The sequence below is a fragment of the Balaenoptera physalus genome, assembly GCF_965194825.1.
Source record: "Balaenoptera physalus genome assembly, chromosome: 2".
Taxonomy (NCBI): Eukaryota; Metazoa; Chordata; class Mammalia; order Artiodactyla; family Balaenopteridae; genus Balaenoptera; species Balaenoptera physalus.
In genome coordinates, this window is record NC_138883.1 from 155,196,883 (window position 1) to 155,209,524 (window position 12,642).

A 12,642-nucleotide genomic window follows, 5' to 3' on the forward strand; every position below is an offset into this window, starting at 1 on the left:
AAGTGTAATCTGCTGCTTTTGGATGGAATGGCCTATAAATATCAATTAAATCTATCTGGTCTATTGTGTCATTTAAAGTTTCTGTTTCGTTATTAATTTTCTGTTTGGATGATCTGTCCATTGGTGTAAGTGAGGTATTAAAGTCCTCCACTATTATTGTGTTACTGTCAATTTCCTCTTTTAGAGCAGTTAGCAGTTGCCTTATGTATTGAGGTGCTCCTATGTTGGATGCATATATATTTATAATGGTTATATCTTCTTCTTGGATTGATCCCTTGACCATTATGTAGTGTCCTTCCTTGTCTCTTGTAACATTCTTTATTTCAAAGTCTATTTTATCTGACATGAGTATTGCTACTCCAGCTTTCTTTTGATTTCCATTTGCATGGAATATCTTTTTCCATCCCCTCACTTTCAGTCTGTATGTGTCCCTAGGTCTGAAGTGGGTCTCTTGTAGACAGCATATATATGGGTCTTGTTTTTGTATCCATTCAGTGAGCCTGTGTCTTTTGGTTGGAGCATTTAATCCATTCACATTTAAGGTAATTATCGATATGTATGTTCCTATGACCATTTTCTTAATTGTTATGGGTTTGTTTTTGTAGGTCCTTTTCTTCTCTTGTGTTTCCCACTTAGAGAAGTTCCTTTAGCATTTGTTGTAGAGCTGGTTTGGTGGTACTGAATTCTCTTAGCTTTTGCTTGTCTGTAAAGCTTTTGAGTTCTCCATCAAATCTGAATGAGATCCTTGCTGGGTAGGGTAATCTTGGTTGTAGGTTCTTCCCTTTCATCACTTTAAATATATCGTGCCACTCCCTTCTGGCTTGTAGAGTTTCTGCTGAGAAACCAGCTGTTAACCTTATGGGAGTTCCCTTGTATGTTGTCATTTTTCCCTTGTTGCTTTCAATAATTTTTGTCTTAAATTTTTGTCAAGTTGATTACTATGTGTCTCGGCGTGTTTCTCCTTGGGTTTATCCAGCCTGGGACTCTCTGTGCTTTCCGCACTTGGGTGGCTATTTCCTTTCCCATATTAGGGAAGTTTTTGACTATAATCTCTTCAAATATTTTCTCGGGTCCTTTCTGTCTTCTCTGTCTGGGACCCCTATAATGCAAATGCTGTTGTGTTTAATGTTGTCCCAGAGGTCTCTCAGGCTGTCTTCATTTCTTTTCATTTTTTCTTTATTCTGTTCCGTGGCAGTGAATTCTACCATTCTGTCTTCCAGGTCACTTATCTGTTCTTATGCCTCAGTTGTTCTGCTATTGATTCCTGCTAGTTTATTTTTCATTTCAGTTATTGTATTGTTCATCTGTTTGTTTGTTCTTTAATTCTTCTAGGTGTTTGTTCCTTAATTCTTCTAGGTCTTTGTTAAACATCTCTTGCATCTTCTCGATCTTTGCCTCCATTCTTTTTCTGAGGTCCTGGATTATCTTCACTATCATTATTCTGAATTCCTTTTCTGGAAGGTTGGCTACCTCCACTTCATTTAGTTGTTTTTCTGGGGTTTTATCTTGTTCCTTCATCTGGTACATAGTCCTCTGTCTTTTCATTTTGTCTATCTTTCTGTGAATGTGGTTTTCGTTCCACAGGCTGCAGAATTGTAGTTCTTCTTGCTTCTGCTGTCTGCCCTCTCCTAAGTACTTCTTAAGGTTGGTACAATACGAAGTGTCTTTCCTTAATTCCATAACAGGATTACCAGAGGGTGTATTGTTATAGGATTGAAACAATGAGGCTGGATTACTGGCTTGACCCTTCACTCCTCTTTCATGACACTGAGCTATATCCTCTTTCAATTTTTAAAACCAAAAGTCGGAACATTCAAAGTATTTAGCAGCCTCTCTTATTCACTGTCAATGATGATTCAGCCAGAAAAGGCAGGAAGCGGCAAATACTTTGCCTGTAATTCTAGAGAATAATGTGGTTACTGACAGTAAGTTGAAAACGACATTTTTTTTTAGGTCCCAGGATGCTTTATATCTGGTTGTTTATGGACAAGAAGAAGTAGGAGGGAGCTGGCCAGACTTCTGAAGACAAAAGAACTTTGGGAAGTTGTTTATGCTCTGGTTCCTGAGGCCCACAGTAACCAGAGGCACCAGCCATAGGTTACACAGGTCAAAGTGGAAAGGGCCAGAGATGAACAGATCACTGCAATTAAAAAAAAAGTGTAATCCTGGATGTTACCTAGTCACCTACATCAAATCATCACATTCACATTTCTTCAGTTCGCCCTGGGCTCTGGATATTGGTGAAGATACTTTGGGTAGTAACTGTCCACAGTGTCCAATGCCCAAATGACATCTTCCCAAAAGGCTGGTAGAATTCTGAGAATACCAGTGAGACTATCAGCCCTGGCTGAAGCCCAGGCCCAAAGAAAACACACAACAGCAAGGCAGTCATGGTTTAACAGCACGATGGAAACTCTAGCATGTGATAGAGTGTGACATGGTAAACAAGAAAGAAATAACAAAAATAATCATCATCACTAAAACAAGGGTAATGAATTTAATGATTATAGTTCCTACAACCACGATTTTAAGTAGCTTGAAGATTGTTGGATGACTTATTCTATTTATTTTTTCCAAATACAAAAAATGCAGGTTTAGCGAGAATAAGGGGCTCATGTTTCACAAATGAAAAGAGTTCACAATATTTAAACGAAATTACTTCCATCCTGGCTAAGCCATGGCAGAGACTGGACAACACACTTGAGGCAAATGTTCCTGCCAAAGTACCTTAATTTCCCCACCCCTTAGAGTGGCCAGGCTAGAAACACACTGGGTGGACAAAGGTGGGGCATGGAGGTGGAGACCTCTCCCGCAGGATCCAGCCTAGTCTCAGGACTCATTTTAGGACAAAAGTCTTCTCCACAGGGCTCCACAGGTCTGTTTTATGGAAACTCCAAACTTCCAGATAAAAAGCCTTCCTAATAAAGAGCTCCTTAGATAGGGCTGAATATTTTGCCTAATACTTCATTAGGCAATTTAAGTCTTTTTATTAGGAACTGGGTCAGAAATAAACTAGGCTTGGTGAATAAGGGATTAAATTTAGGGTCACTAAGGCAATTGCCTTCTTCTTCAAGTTCTGGTTTAAGTGCAGAGATCAATTTACAACTTGGGACTGGCATAGTAGGCCATTTGTCAGTAAGATTTGACTCATTTTTATTTTGGTCCAGATGAAATGAAATGAAATAAAGCATAAAATTACTTTTAAATTCAGGGATGGAAGTGAATTATTCTGGGAACCCTATCTGTATTACTGTAAAAAATTATATATATATATATAATTATGTAAAAATTATATATAGTCTAATACATAAACTATTATATGATAGTACAGACTACATATAACTATATATTTATAAATATAAAATAGTCTGTGTATTAGGATGTAACACTGTACATTTAAAAAATGCCGGAGAGTATTAAAAAGGAATTCATTCCCTTGCTCCTTCCTGTGATTTCCTTTATCCTCTGACCATTTTAATCACTACAAGAAAGTAAATGTATAAAAGCTCAGAATTTTAAAAATTCTCCTTGTATTTACTGTTTATTTCTGAAGTAATTTGGTCTTCTGTTTATTGGCTTGAATAAGTGCATTGGTTTTTGCATGTTTGGTTATTTCTTTTATAGTAATGGTGCCCAATCTATTTATTTAGTTTAATCTGTCACTTGTTTGTAGTCAGTTAAATCACAAATATTTCCTGGCCAGCTATGAGCAAATTGTTATGCTGAATGTTCTAAAGAACTATGAGACATCACCCCTAATTCTGAATGGCTAATAGCCCAGTCAGGAAGACATGGCACTCACACAAAGAATAGACTTGGAGGTAAGTACACACCCATATTTTTTAGGAGGTAGGAAAAGGAATTACAAAAGAGGCCATGAAGAGGCAGCTGAAAAATTAAGAGGAAAACTTGAATAATATTACATCAAGCAATCCAAGAAAGAATGGGTTTCTCAGCATTGACTGAAACAGAGATGTCAAGGGAACTGAAGGTTAAGACACATGCATTTGTTTTGAGGATTCGTTCTCTTGGAGAAAGCCATGTAGCAGATTGTTTGAAATATAAGCCAGACTCTTAGGGTTTAAGAATTGACAGAGTAGTGAAGAAACAGGGACTGATACATTAAACTGCTTTCTCAAGAAATGTGTCAGGGAAGGCAAGGAAAGAAAAACTCATGGAGGTTAAAACGTTTAAAAAATTTTTCTTTTCAGGTTGGAGAAGATAGCTTAATTATGTATGTCTTGGTAATGAGATAGAAACCACAGAAAGACAGAAAAGTTGAAGGTGCCAGAGAGGAAGCGTGACTGATATTACAGAGCTGCTAGGGGTGAGAGCCAGGAGACCAAGAAAGGGAGGGACTTTCTCCGAGGCAGAAGAACAGGAAGAGATGCAGGACGAAGCAGTTGAATCCTAAAGTGCAGAGACGGACAGAAGACATAGTCTCTCCCAATTACACTGGAGGTAAAGCCAACCTCCAAGAGTAAGAGAAGATCAAGACACCTTCAGCAACTAAGGAGTATGGGCATGTTTGGAATAGCCATTGTGTGGGAACCAAAAGAAAATAAAAGGAATTTCTAAATTCAGAGTGAGTCCAACTGAACAGTTCAACAAACATTCATTGAGTACCTCCTACGTACTCAATGAAATAGGAATATGAATGAAATCATGCCATTTGCAGCAACATGGCCAGACCTAGAGATGATCATATTAAGAGAAGCCAGACAGAGAAAAGGCAAATATCATATGATATCACTTATATGTGGAATCTAAAGAAAAAGAAAGACACAAATGAACTTATTTACAAAACAGAAATAGACCCACAGACATAGAAAACAAACTTATGGTTACCAAAGGGGAAGGGGGTGGAGGGATAAAAATAGGAATTTGGGCTTAACATATACACACTATTATATATAAAATAGATAATCCACAAGGACCTACTGTATAACAGAGGGAACTATACCCAATATTTTGTAATAACCTATAAGGGAAAAAAAGATCTGAAAAAGAAAGTATATATTGGGTTGGCCAAAAAGCTCGTTCGGGTTTTTCTGCAACACCTTACAGAAAACCCGAATGAACTTTTTGGCCAATCGTGTGTGTGTGTGTGTGTGTGTGTGTGTGTGTGTGTGTGTGTGTGTGTGTGTGTAAAATAGATATATATATCTGAATAACCGTAATGTACACCTGAAACTAACACAACATCGCAAATCAACTATACTTTAATAAAAAAAGATTTTAGGAGTAGTAGCATTTGATTCATTGACACAGCACTTTGACAACAGGATATAAACGCAACAGGAAGAACTGACGGGCTGTCACAGGCACCAAGCACACTGCCTGTAAATGTAACTTCTGTGAACGGCATCTGTGTGTGAGAGGGAAGTGAAACTCTTTAGTGATGCATTTTTTCCCTCCTTGTTCCTAAAAGGATTTGAGGTGACTAACTTGAAGCATTAGTATTTTGCTACTATAGTGTTATAGAAAATATCGGTTTCTTATTTATTTTGTATCCTACTGATGGTGTGACAACTTGTTATATCACATCATTTATACACAGTGTGTACACACAGAGCAACACAGTAGCAGAGCCTTTGGTGTTTACATTAAATTCCCAAATGAAAATACAGACAGACTAGAAAAGCACTGGGCATATGAATTCATACCATTTAAAAACGAATGCTATAAATGTTTTCTATTTCTGTGTGGATCTGGCCCCATAGAGTGTATACTCAACTCATGCTTGAGCACCACTGGGAATTTTAAGAAAATTCCTCGTGCTTCCATCTTCTTTGCTCTCAGAAAAGCCAAGTGAAATAAGTTGCACAGGAGAGGAGACATGCCCGCCACACCCCCAAACAGGAATAAGAAATGCCACTTGCCACTCATTTCCAGAAAGTATCTTGCGTTCATTAGCATTCGGCCTTGAGGTTTCAGCTCTAACTGGTGGAAGGAAGGAAAGAAACAAGGGTCAGAATGTGAGACAAGTGCTGAGTTGAATGACATCACAACTGGCGAGTTTGGTGATGGCAGGAGATCCCCAGCGGAGGGCCCACCCCTGTTCCCTTGCACTTAACTTACCCCTATTATCATCAGACTAGCACAGCATCCGTGAACATAGGCTTTCTTTTATTAAAACACCTCAGCAACTACCTAATTTGACTTGGAGATCAAAACTTCCTTAAGGAAGAAACCAAATTCTAAAACAGATTCTATCTGACTTCCTTGCCCTGTGCTACTGCTTATCTGAAGAGTTGTAATAGGGTAGATTCATATCTTGATGGTGACAAAAGAATCATGGAGGCTGGGGACTAGCTCACTTGGAGAACAAGTAGGTTCCCTTTGGAAAGAAAGAGATATCCTGCTTTGAGGATGCCTGAATACACTTGCCTCTAGGTTAATTGGGTATTAAATGGGAGTGGCCTTTTTCTTTCACACAGAGAGCCTGTTTCCTTTGGAAAGTGCTGGATAGTCTGCTAAGGGAAATTTTAATTAGATTGGTCGAGGAAGGGATTTAAAAAACATTATTTCAGGACTTCCCTGGTGGCGCTGCGGTTAAGAATCCACCTGCCAATGCAGCAGACACGAGTTCGATTCCTGGTCCAGGAAGATCTCACATGCCGTGGAGCAACTAAGCCCATGTGCCACAACTACTGAGCCTGCGTTCTGTAGCCCGTGACCCACAACTACTGAGCCCGCGTGCTGCAACTACTGAAGCCCGCGCGCCTAGAGCCTGTGCTCCGCAACAAGAGAAGCCAACGCACTGAGTAGCCTGCCCACTGCAATGAAGGGTAGCCCCTACACACTGCAACTAGAGAAAGCCCGCGCACAGCAACAAAGACCCAACACAGCCAAAAATAAAATATAAACAAATAAATAAATTTAAAAATATATATACATATATATATTTCAGTATCATTATGTAGAAGGGATGATGCAGGAAATCATGTGATGTGACATAAGGGGGAAAATGGCAAATCTGACACGACCTGACCACTACTGATTATATACTAAACTGTAACACTGTACTGTAAATATGCTAAAAAGAATACGAAGGTGAACTGCAGGGCATTGCTGATCATTACATCCATGCGTAACTAGAATAAACTGAAAAATAGTAAGAAGGGTCTGGTCGAACTCAGGATTGAATATGAATCATGGCTAAATAATTCAAGGTCATGGTGACCTTGTGCCTGTCACCAGACCTTTAAAGATCTCGGAGAACTGACATAATAGTGATGCCGATGTTACAGCATCACTACTATTAGAATTTTATGATGTGACAAGCTTGTACTGCTTGGTTATCTACACATTCTCATGCAAGCTTAAATAGATTAATGAAAAGAGAAGTGCTTTTGACAACAAGTATGTACACCATTATTTTCTGGTTTATGGAATAATAAATAAGGAGGCAAAGATAAAGCTAGAAGAGCAAGGGAACAGGGGGTCAGTCCCAAAGGAAGTGGGAAAAATTGGTACCAGGTGACTGCAACCAATATTACCAATATTCGGTACCGATATTCAGGAATTAGTGGTGATGGAGGAAATTAAACCAGTTAGCTGCTGGAAGAACAACAGTCACAGAATTTCACAGTCCATCATGTTTTTGAGAGTGAACAGGAGATAACCGCACCAACAGGGAAACTCTTGGGAAAGCAGAAGGAAAATCTTAATGTTTGGAAACTGGATGGTGTTTATGGAAGTGAGAGGCAACTCTGAGAAAATCATTTTTGTTTTTTTTAAATAGAGAAGCTAATTTTAAGAACGCAGATTGCAATAGAAGCAAGGGAAACTATAAGTCCAAAGCAACCTGTTGACCTTTAAACATTACAAATAAAAGTGAACTAACAAATAACCCTGAAAACAGCAAAGGTGGAAAATGTAAGAAGGTTGCCAGTAGTTAAATGAGGATCCAAGGGCTCATGTCTCAAAAATCCCAATAGGCAAAAAGTGTAAAAAGTCTGATAAGGATAAAATCAGAGAAAGTCAAGGCAAGAAATCAAATGCAACTTTAAGAGATACAAATAGAAAAGCAACTTGTTTGTCAGTGATGCTTAACAAAAGAATTTTTAAAATAGTTATCCTCTCATTAACTGAAAAGGAAATCAAATAGCCTGCTACTTAAAAAATGAGAGATTTGGTGACTCTTCCCTTTTTTAAAAAAAATGGGGCAGAAAGTGGAAAATAAATGGGAATGGGGGAAAAAACTGAGGAAAACTTTCTCCAGTTTCTCTCTTCTTTCTCTGAGCCTAGCCAAATGCTCCCATGATTCAGTTGTACCTACGGCCTCACCCCCTCACCTACCGGGTTTGTATAAACCTTTAACACTAAGTCACATACTTGTGACATTATCCACTTATTTAAACTCTTCCTACTTGTATAACGAGCTACCCAAGAGGAATTCTGTTTCCGAGATCCTCTCCCCAGGCTGAATGCGAAGTGCTCAACAGATACACTGAACTAAGTTATCTAAACATATCTAAGCATGGGGAACTTTAAGAAAAAAATCTTGATATATCTTTATCTTTAAAGATTACTTTAGTGATACAAGCAAAGATACATGTACTTTCCTAAAAAGTACCTTTTTTTTCAGGTCAAAAATACATAATTGACACAAAAATCTAGGTTTTAGGCTTGTATCATTCCCATTTTGAAACCTGTGACTTGAAGATCTTTTGGCTGGAGTTCTTACGAATCTGTACAAAGCAGAAAGGTAAGAATCTCCTTTGCATAAATGACACATGAGAAAACACTTTCTGGGTTTCAGATCATGTAAAAGCAGTTTTTACTAGTATATTTTCTTCAATTTTTGTACCCCAGAAATTTTCATTCGAATTTTTTATGCTTTCATATTTTACTTCTCCCTTTAACTTTCTAAACATTTGCTACCAAAATAGTTATAATCTAAGTTTTCAAAAACTTGGTGTGCTAACATGGATTGTGTATAATGTACTTTTTAGAGTAAAGTAAGCTAAGTGAACACATTATGGCTAAAAAAAAAATTATAGGGATTGAGATATCAAACATTAAATGGATCTTTGCTCTCTCTTCTCACTTATCCACCCATCATCTTATCTAAAATATTTTATCAAGATATCACATAGGTACCTAGATATCTTGATATCTACGTGATATCTTGATAAATAGGCCACAGGTAGGTTCCCAAGTTATGGAAAATTTGTGGTATTTCCAAGCTTACTTTAACAGTTATAAATAAATCAATAACAGTTCTTCATAGCCTAAGAGACCTTCTTCCCCTTACATAAGAATCAAAGAGATTTGAGTATACCAGTACGTTCTAAGACTGCAATGAATAATCATCATCATTATCAAGCCACCAATGAGTCAGTGGTAGGGAGTCAGTTTACTTAAGGCCAGTGTATCATACCTTCAGGATGACACTGAAATCTTGAACTAGTCTTCAACTACTATGGTTCTTATCACTTAATGGAATATACACTTAAAATAAAGCTCACAGCTTGGCTATTTACCCATATTTCTGTCTTCCCATTGTTTTTCCTACATCTCTCGGCCAGGGAGTAGAGCTCCACAGTTGTTTCGGATATTAGGTCCACATTTTTGCCCTTTACGATGATCTGCATTACTCTTCCCTTGTTGATATGGGCGTCAAAGGTGCTGTCCCAGGGAGGGTACATGGTTGGCTTTTTCTGGATGTACATCTGCCCATTCTCTAGGAACAGAAAGATATGTTCTCATTACTCCCTTAACCAGCCCTGGGAAATAATTCAACTCAACAGTGGCACCTATTCCCTCTGCTCTCCGGGATAGATCAGTCTGTTGGGAGAACAAAAATAACACGTAAAGGAATTAGAGATTGATCTGAAAGATACAGTGGCATAATTTCAGGCTTACAATGAGTGTTCCTTTAAAAAGATATTTAAAACTTTTCCATTTAACATAAATACACTAAGAGGCAAAACCTTTAAAACCTCATGAGCCATTATTTCCTTCCCTAATTTGCAAATGAGGATATATTTTACATAAACCATGCACCCTAAGCAAAAATTAACAAGTATTCCAGAGAGGTGGGTGGTGGTCATCATCCCCAGAGCCAGTGAAGCCGGCTGTAGACCTGCAGGCAGGTGGGGGTCCTGGAAATTGTTAGTAACAGGAGCCAAGGTCAGGATGATATAGTTTAAGGGAACTTCCCCAGAACCACCAGGCGACTCGGCTTACTCGTGGGATTAAGCAGTGTTGTTGTATCTTTCATCCATGTTGGATTTTCCATAGTATTTGTTCTTTAATCATTTCAGGAGCAGAAAACTGCAGCTGTATTTCAGTGTTTGTTTCTTGTGATCATAAGCACACAAAGTGGCAGATTTAGCAATTCAGAGATGTTGATAAAGCAAAAGGAAAAATTCACTTAAAACAGGGAAACAAAGCAGTTCTGAATCCTGATTCTCTCCAGCACATGATGCTAAAAGCAGAACAGGCATTTAGCATTTGCTAAATTATTCTTTGGGAGGCATACAAGGATTTGAAGAAGCAGAGACTTCAAATTTTAGGTAAACCTGGCTATGAGAGGTACAAACTCTGACAGTGTTGAGCGTGGAATAGGAAGGGGAAGATTTTTATGTCTTGTTTAAAAGAAGTTTAACTCAGGATCGGACTTTAAGAAAAAGCAACGGCAATATTAGTGATCAGAGTAACGTTTTACTTCCACAGGCTTGACGCCACCCCTCATAATTCCTTTAATTCCTCCCAACCATAACCATTCTCCACACCCCGAAAAAGGACAGAAATTCCCACGGCAAGGCATTTTTTACACCTTCATTCAGTAATGTTTGCAATCACTTAAAAAGAGAACCAGAACTCAAGATCCTATCTATTTAAAGTGGGTTTTGCCATTTTCAAAGGCTCCCAGACGGACAGCGCTGTGTCCTGTTTGTCCCTGTCCTACTGCTTTACGTAAAATGCAGCCTCACACCCCCGAGACTGAAATGTGCTTAAACTCTAGAGAAGTAATATTTGAATGATCATGTTCAGAGTGATTTCTTTTCAGAACAAAACTAAAACAAAATCGACACCCCCAAACCTCCAAACTCCACAGCCTAACCTTTTGGAAAAACAAAGTCTTTTCCGACACGTTCTCTGGATCCACACGGCTGATTAGACTAAGTTCAAAGGCAAGGCCAAAAGAAGAAGAAATTTTAAAAAGGCTCTCAAGAGGCAAATGTCAGTGAGAGCTGTGGCTGTAAAGGGAACTGGATCCCGGGGACCCATTAAGCCGAAAGCAGCTTTGAAAAACTCAGACATTGCACACTTCAAAGATTTTGGTGACCTTTGAAAGGTTTTAGATTGGGAACAAGTGCCATTCTCACTTTTAACTAAACAGGAGAGAAACCTGGGCAGAAGGGAAATCGAGATCATCAGACAGTCTCCCCCGCTTTGATGTGCTCGCAGGGTCTGGAAGGCTGAAGTCAGTCAACCACAGAGCAGAAGTCTTATAAGGAAGAGAAAAGCCAACACACCAGGATTTGGAACCCCAGGGTTCTGAGCTGGAAACATCTAGCTGGAGGTTCTCAACTGCAAAATCAGGTTCCTCTTGCACCTGTGAATGTCACCCCCTTAAAGGACTATTTTTTCAGGACTTCTGTCTCTCTCCATCTGTCTCTCCGGCCCCAATCCTTCTCTCTCCCCACTACCCTGCTTTAATGTCTTCACTTCACATGACTTACTACATGATATTTTTGTTTCTTGCCTATCTTCCTCTGCTAGGAAAGAAGCTCTAGAGGAAAGGCACGTATTCTGACCCAGTATATAGTAGGTGCTCCATAAATACTTTCCCTGTAAATGAACTATAATGGCCCCTATTGTTACTGGGACTCTGCATTGGTGGCAATCAGACTTCCCTACGAAGTCTCTGTGAAAACCAGAATGTGTGTAGGAAGGCAGTGAAGCTGGAAAAATCATGGGATGTAAACTTCCTCCTGCCCTTTTTTTTTTTTTTTTAAGAAAGTCCATGAGAGGGCTTCCCTGGGGGCGCAGTGGTTGAGAATCTGCCTGCTGGTGCAGGGGACACGGGTTCGAGCCCTGGTCTGGGAGGATCCCACATGCCGCGGAGCGGCTGGGCCGGTGGGCCACAGCTGCTGAGCCTGCGCGTCTGGAGCCTGTGCTCCGCAACAAGAGAGGCCGCGATAGTGAGAGGCCCGCGCACCGCGATGAAGAGTGGCCCCCGCTGGCTGCAGCTAGAGACAGCCCTCGTGCAGAAACGAAGACCGAACACAGCCTAAATAAATAAATTAAAAAAAAAAAAAAAAAAAAGTCCATGAGAATCTTAAAATACAGAGGCAGGGATCAGGGAGGGTGGGAACAGTTGAAGTGATCATGGAGAGATTCCAGACAGAATAGATTATTTTAATGGAATGATTTAAACCCACAAAGGAATCCGGGAAGACTGTCACACTTTCCCCCTCACCATGAACTTCTCATAAATATTTAAATTTGACAGAACATAACTATTCTTTCACTCAACCAGGGTTTTAGTAAACACAAAAGTAAGTTTTCTGTAATTTGGACTCTAAGCGCGAATCGTATATTCTTTGTACTATTCATCTGAGCTTGGCCAAGAAGCAGTAAACCACCTTTGGAGTTAATTCTAAGATTATGCAGACTTTATCT

General features: G+C 39.2%; 1 protein-coding gene across 3 annotated transcripts in view; it reads right to left on the reverse strand.

Moving 5' to 3' along the window:
- Positions 1 to 12,642, reverse strand: part of PRKCQ (protein kinase C theta) — a 152,291-nt gene that overhangs the window by 92,685 nt on the left and 46,964 nt on the right. For 2 of the 3 annotated variants that reach the window (XM_082450534.1, XM_082450535.1), the window contains exons 3-4: positions 9,492 to 9,691; positions 5,883 to 5,943 (exon numbers count right to left, since the gene is read on the reverse strand). In XM_082450534.1, the coding sequence (XP_082306660.1) occupies positions 5,883 to 5,943; positions 9,492 to 9,691 (261 nt within the window). Of the gene's footprint in view, positions 1 to 5,882; positions 5,944 to 9,491; positions 9,692 to 12,642 lie in introns of those variants that run through there. The other variant, XM_082450536.1, reaches the window with a different exon arrangement.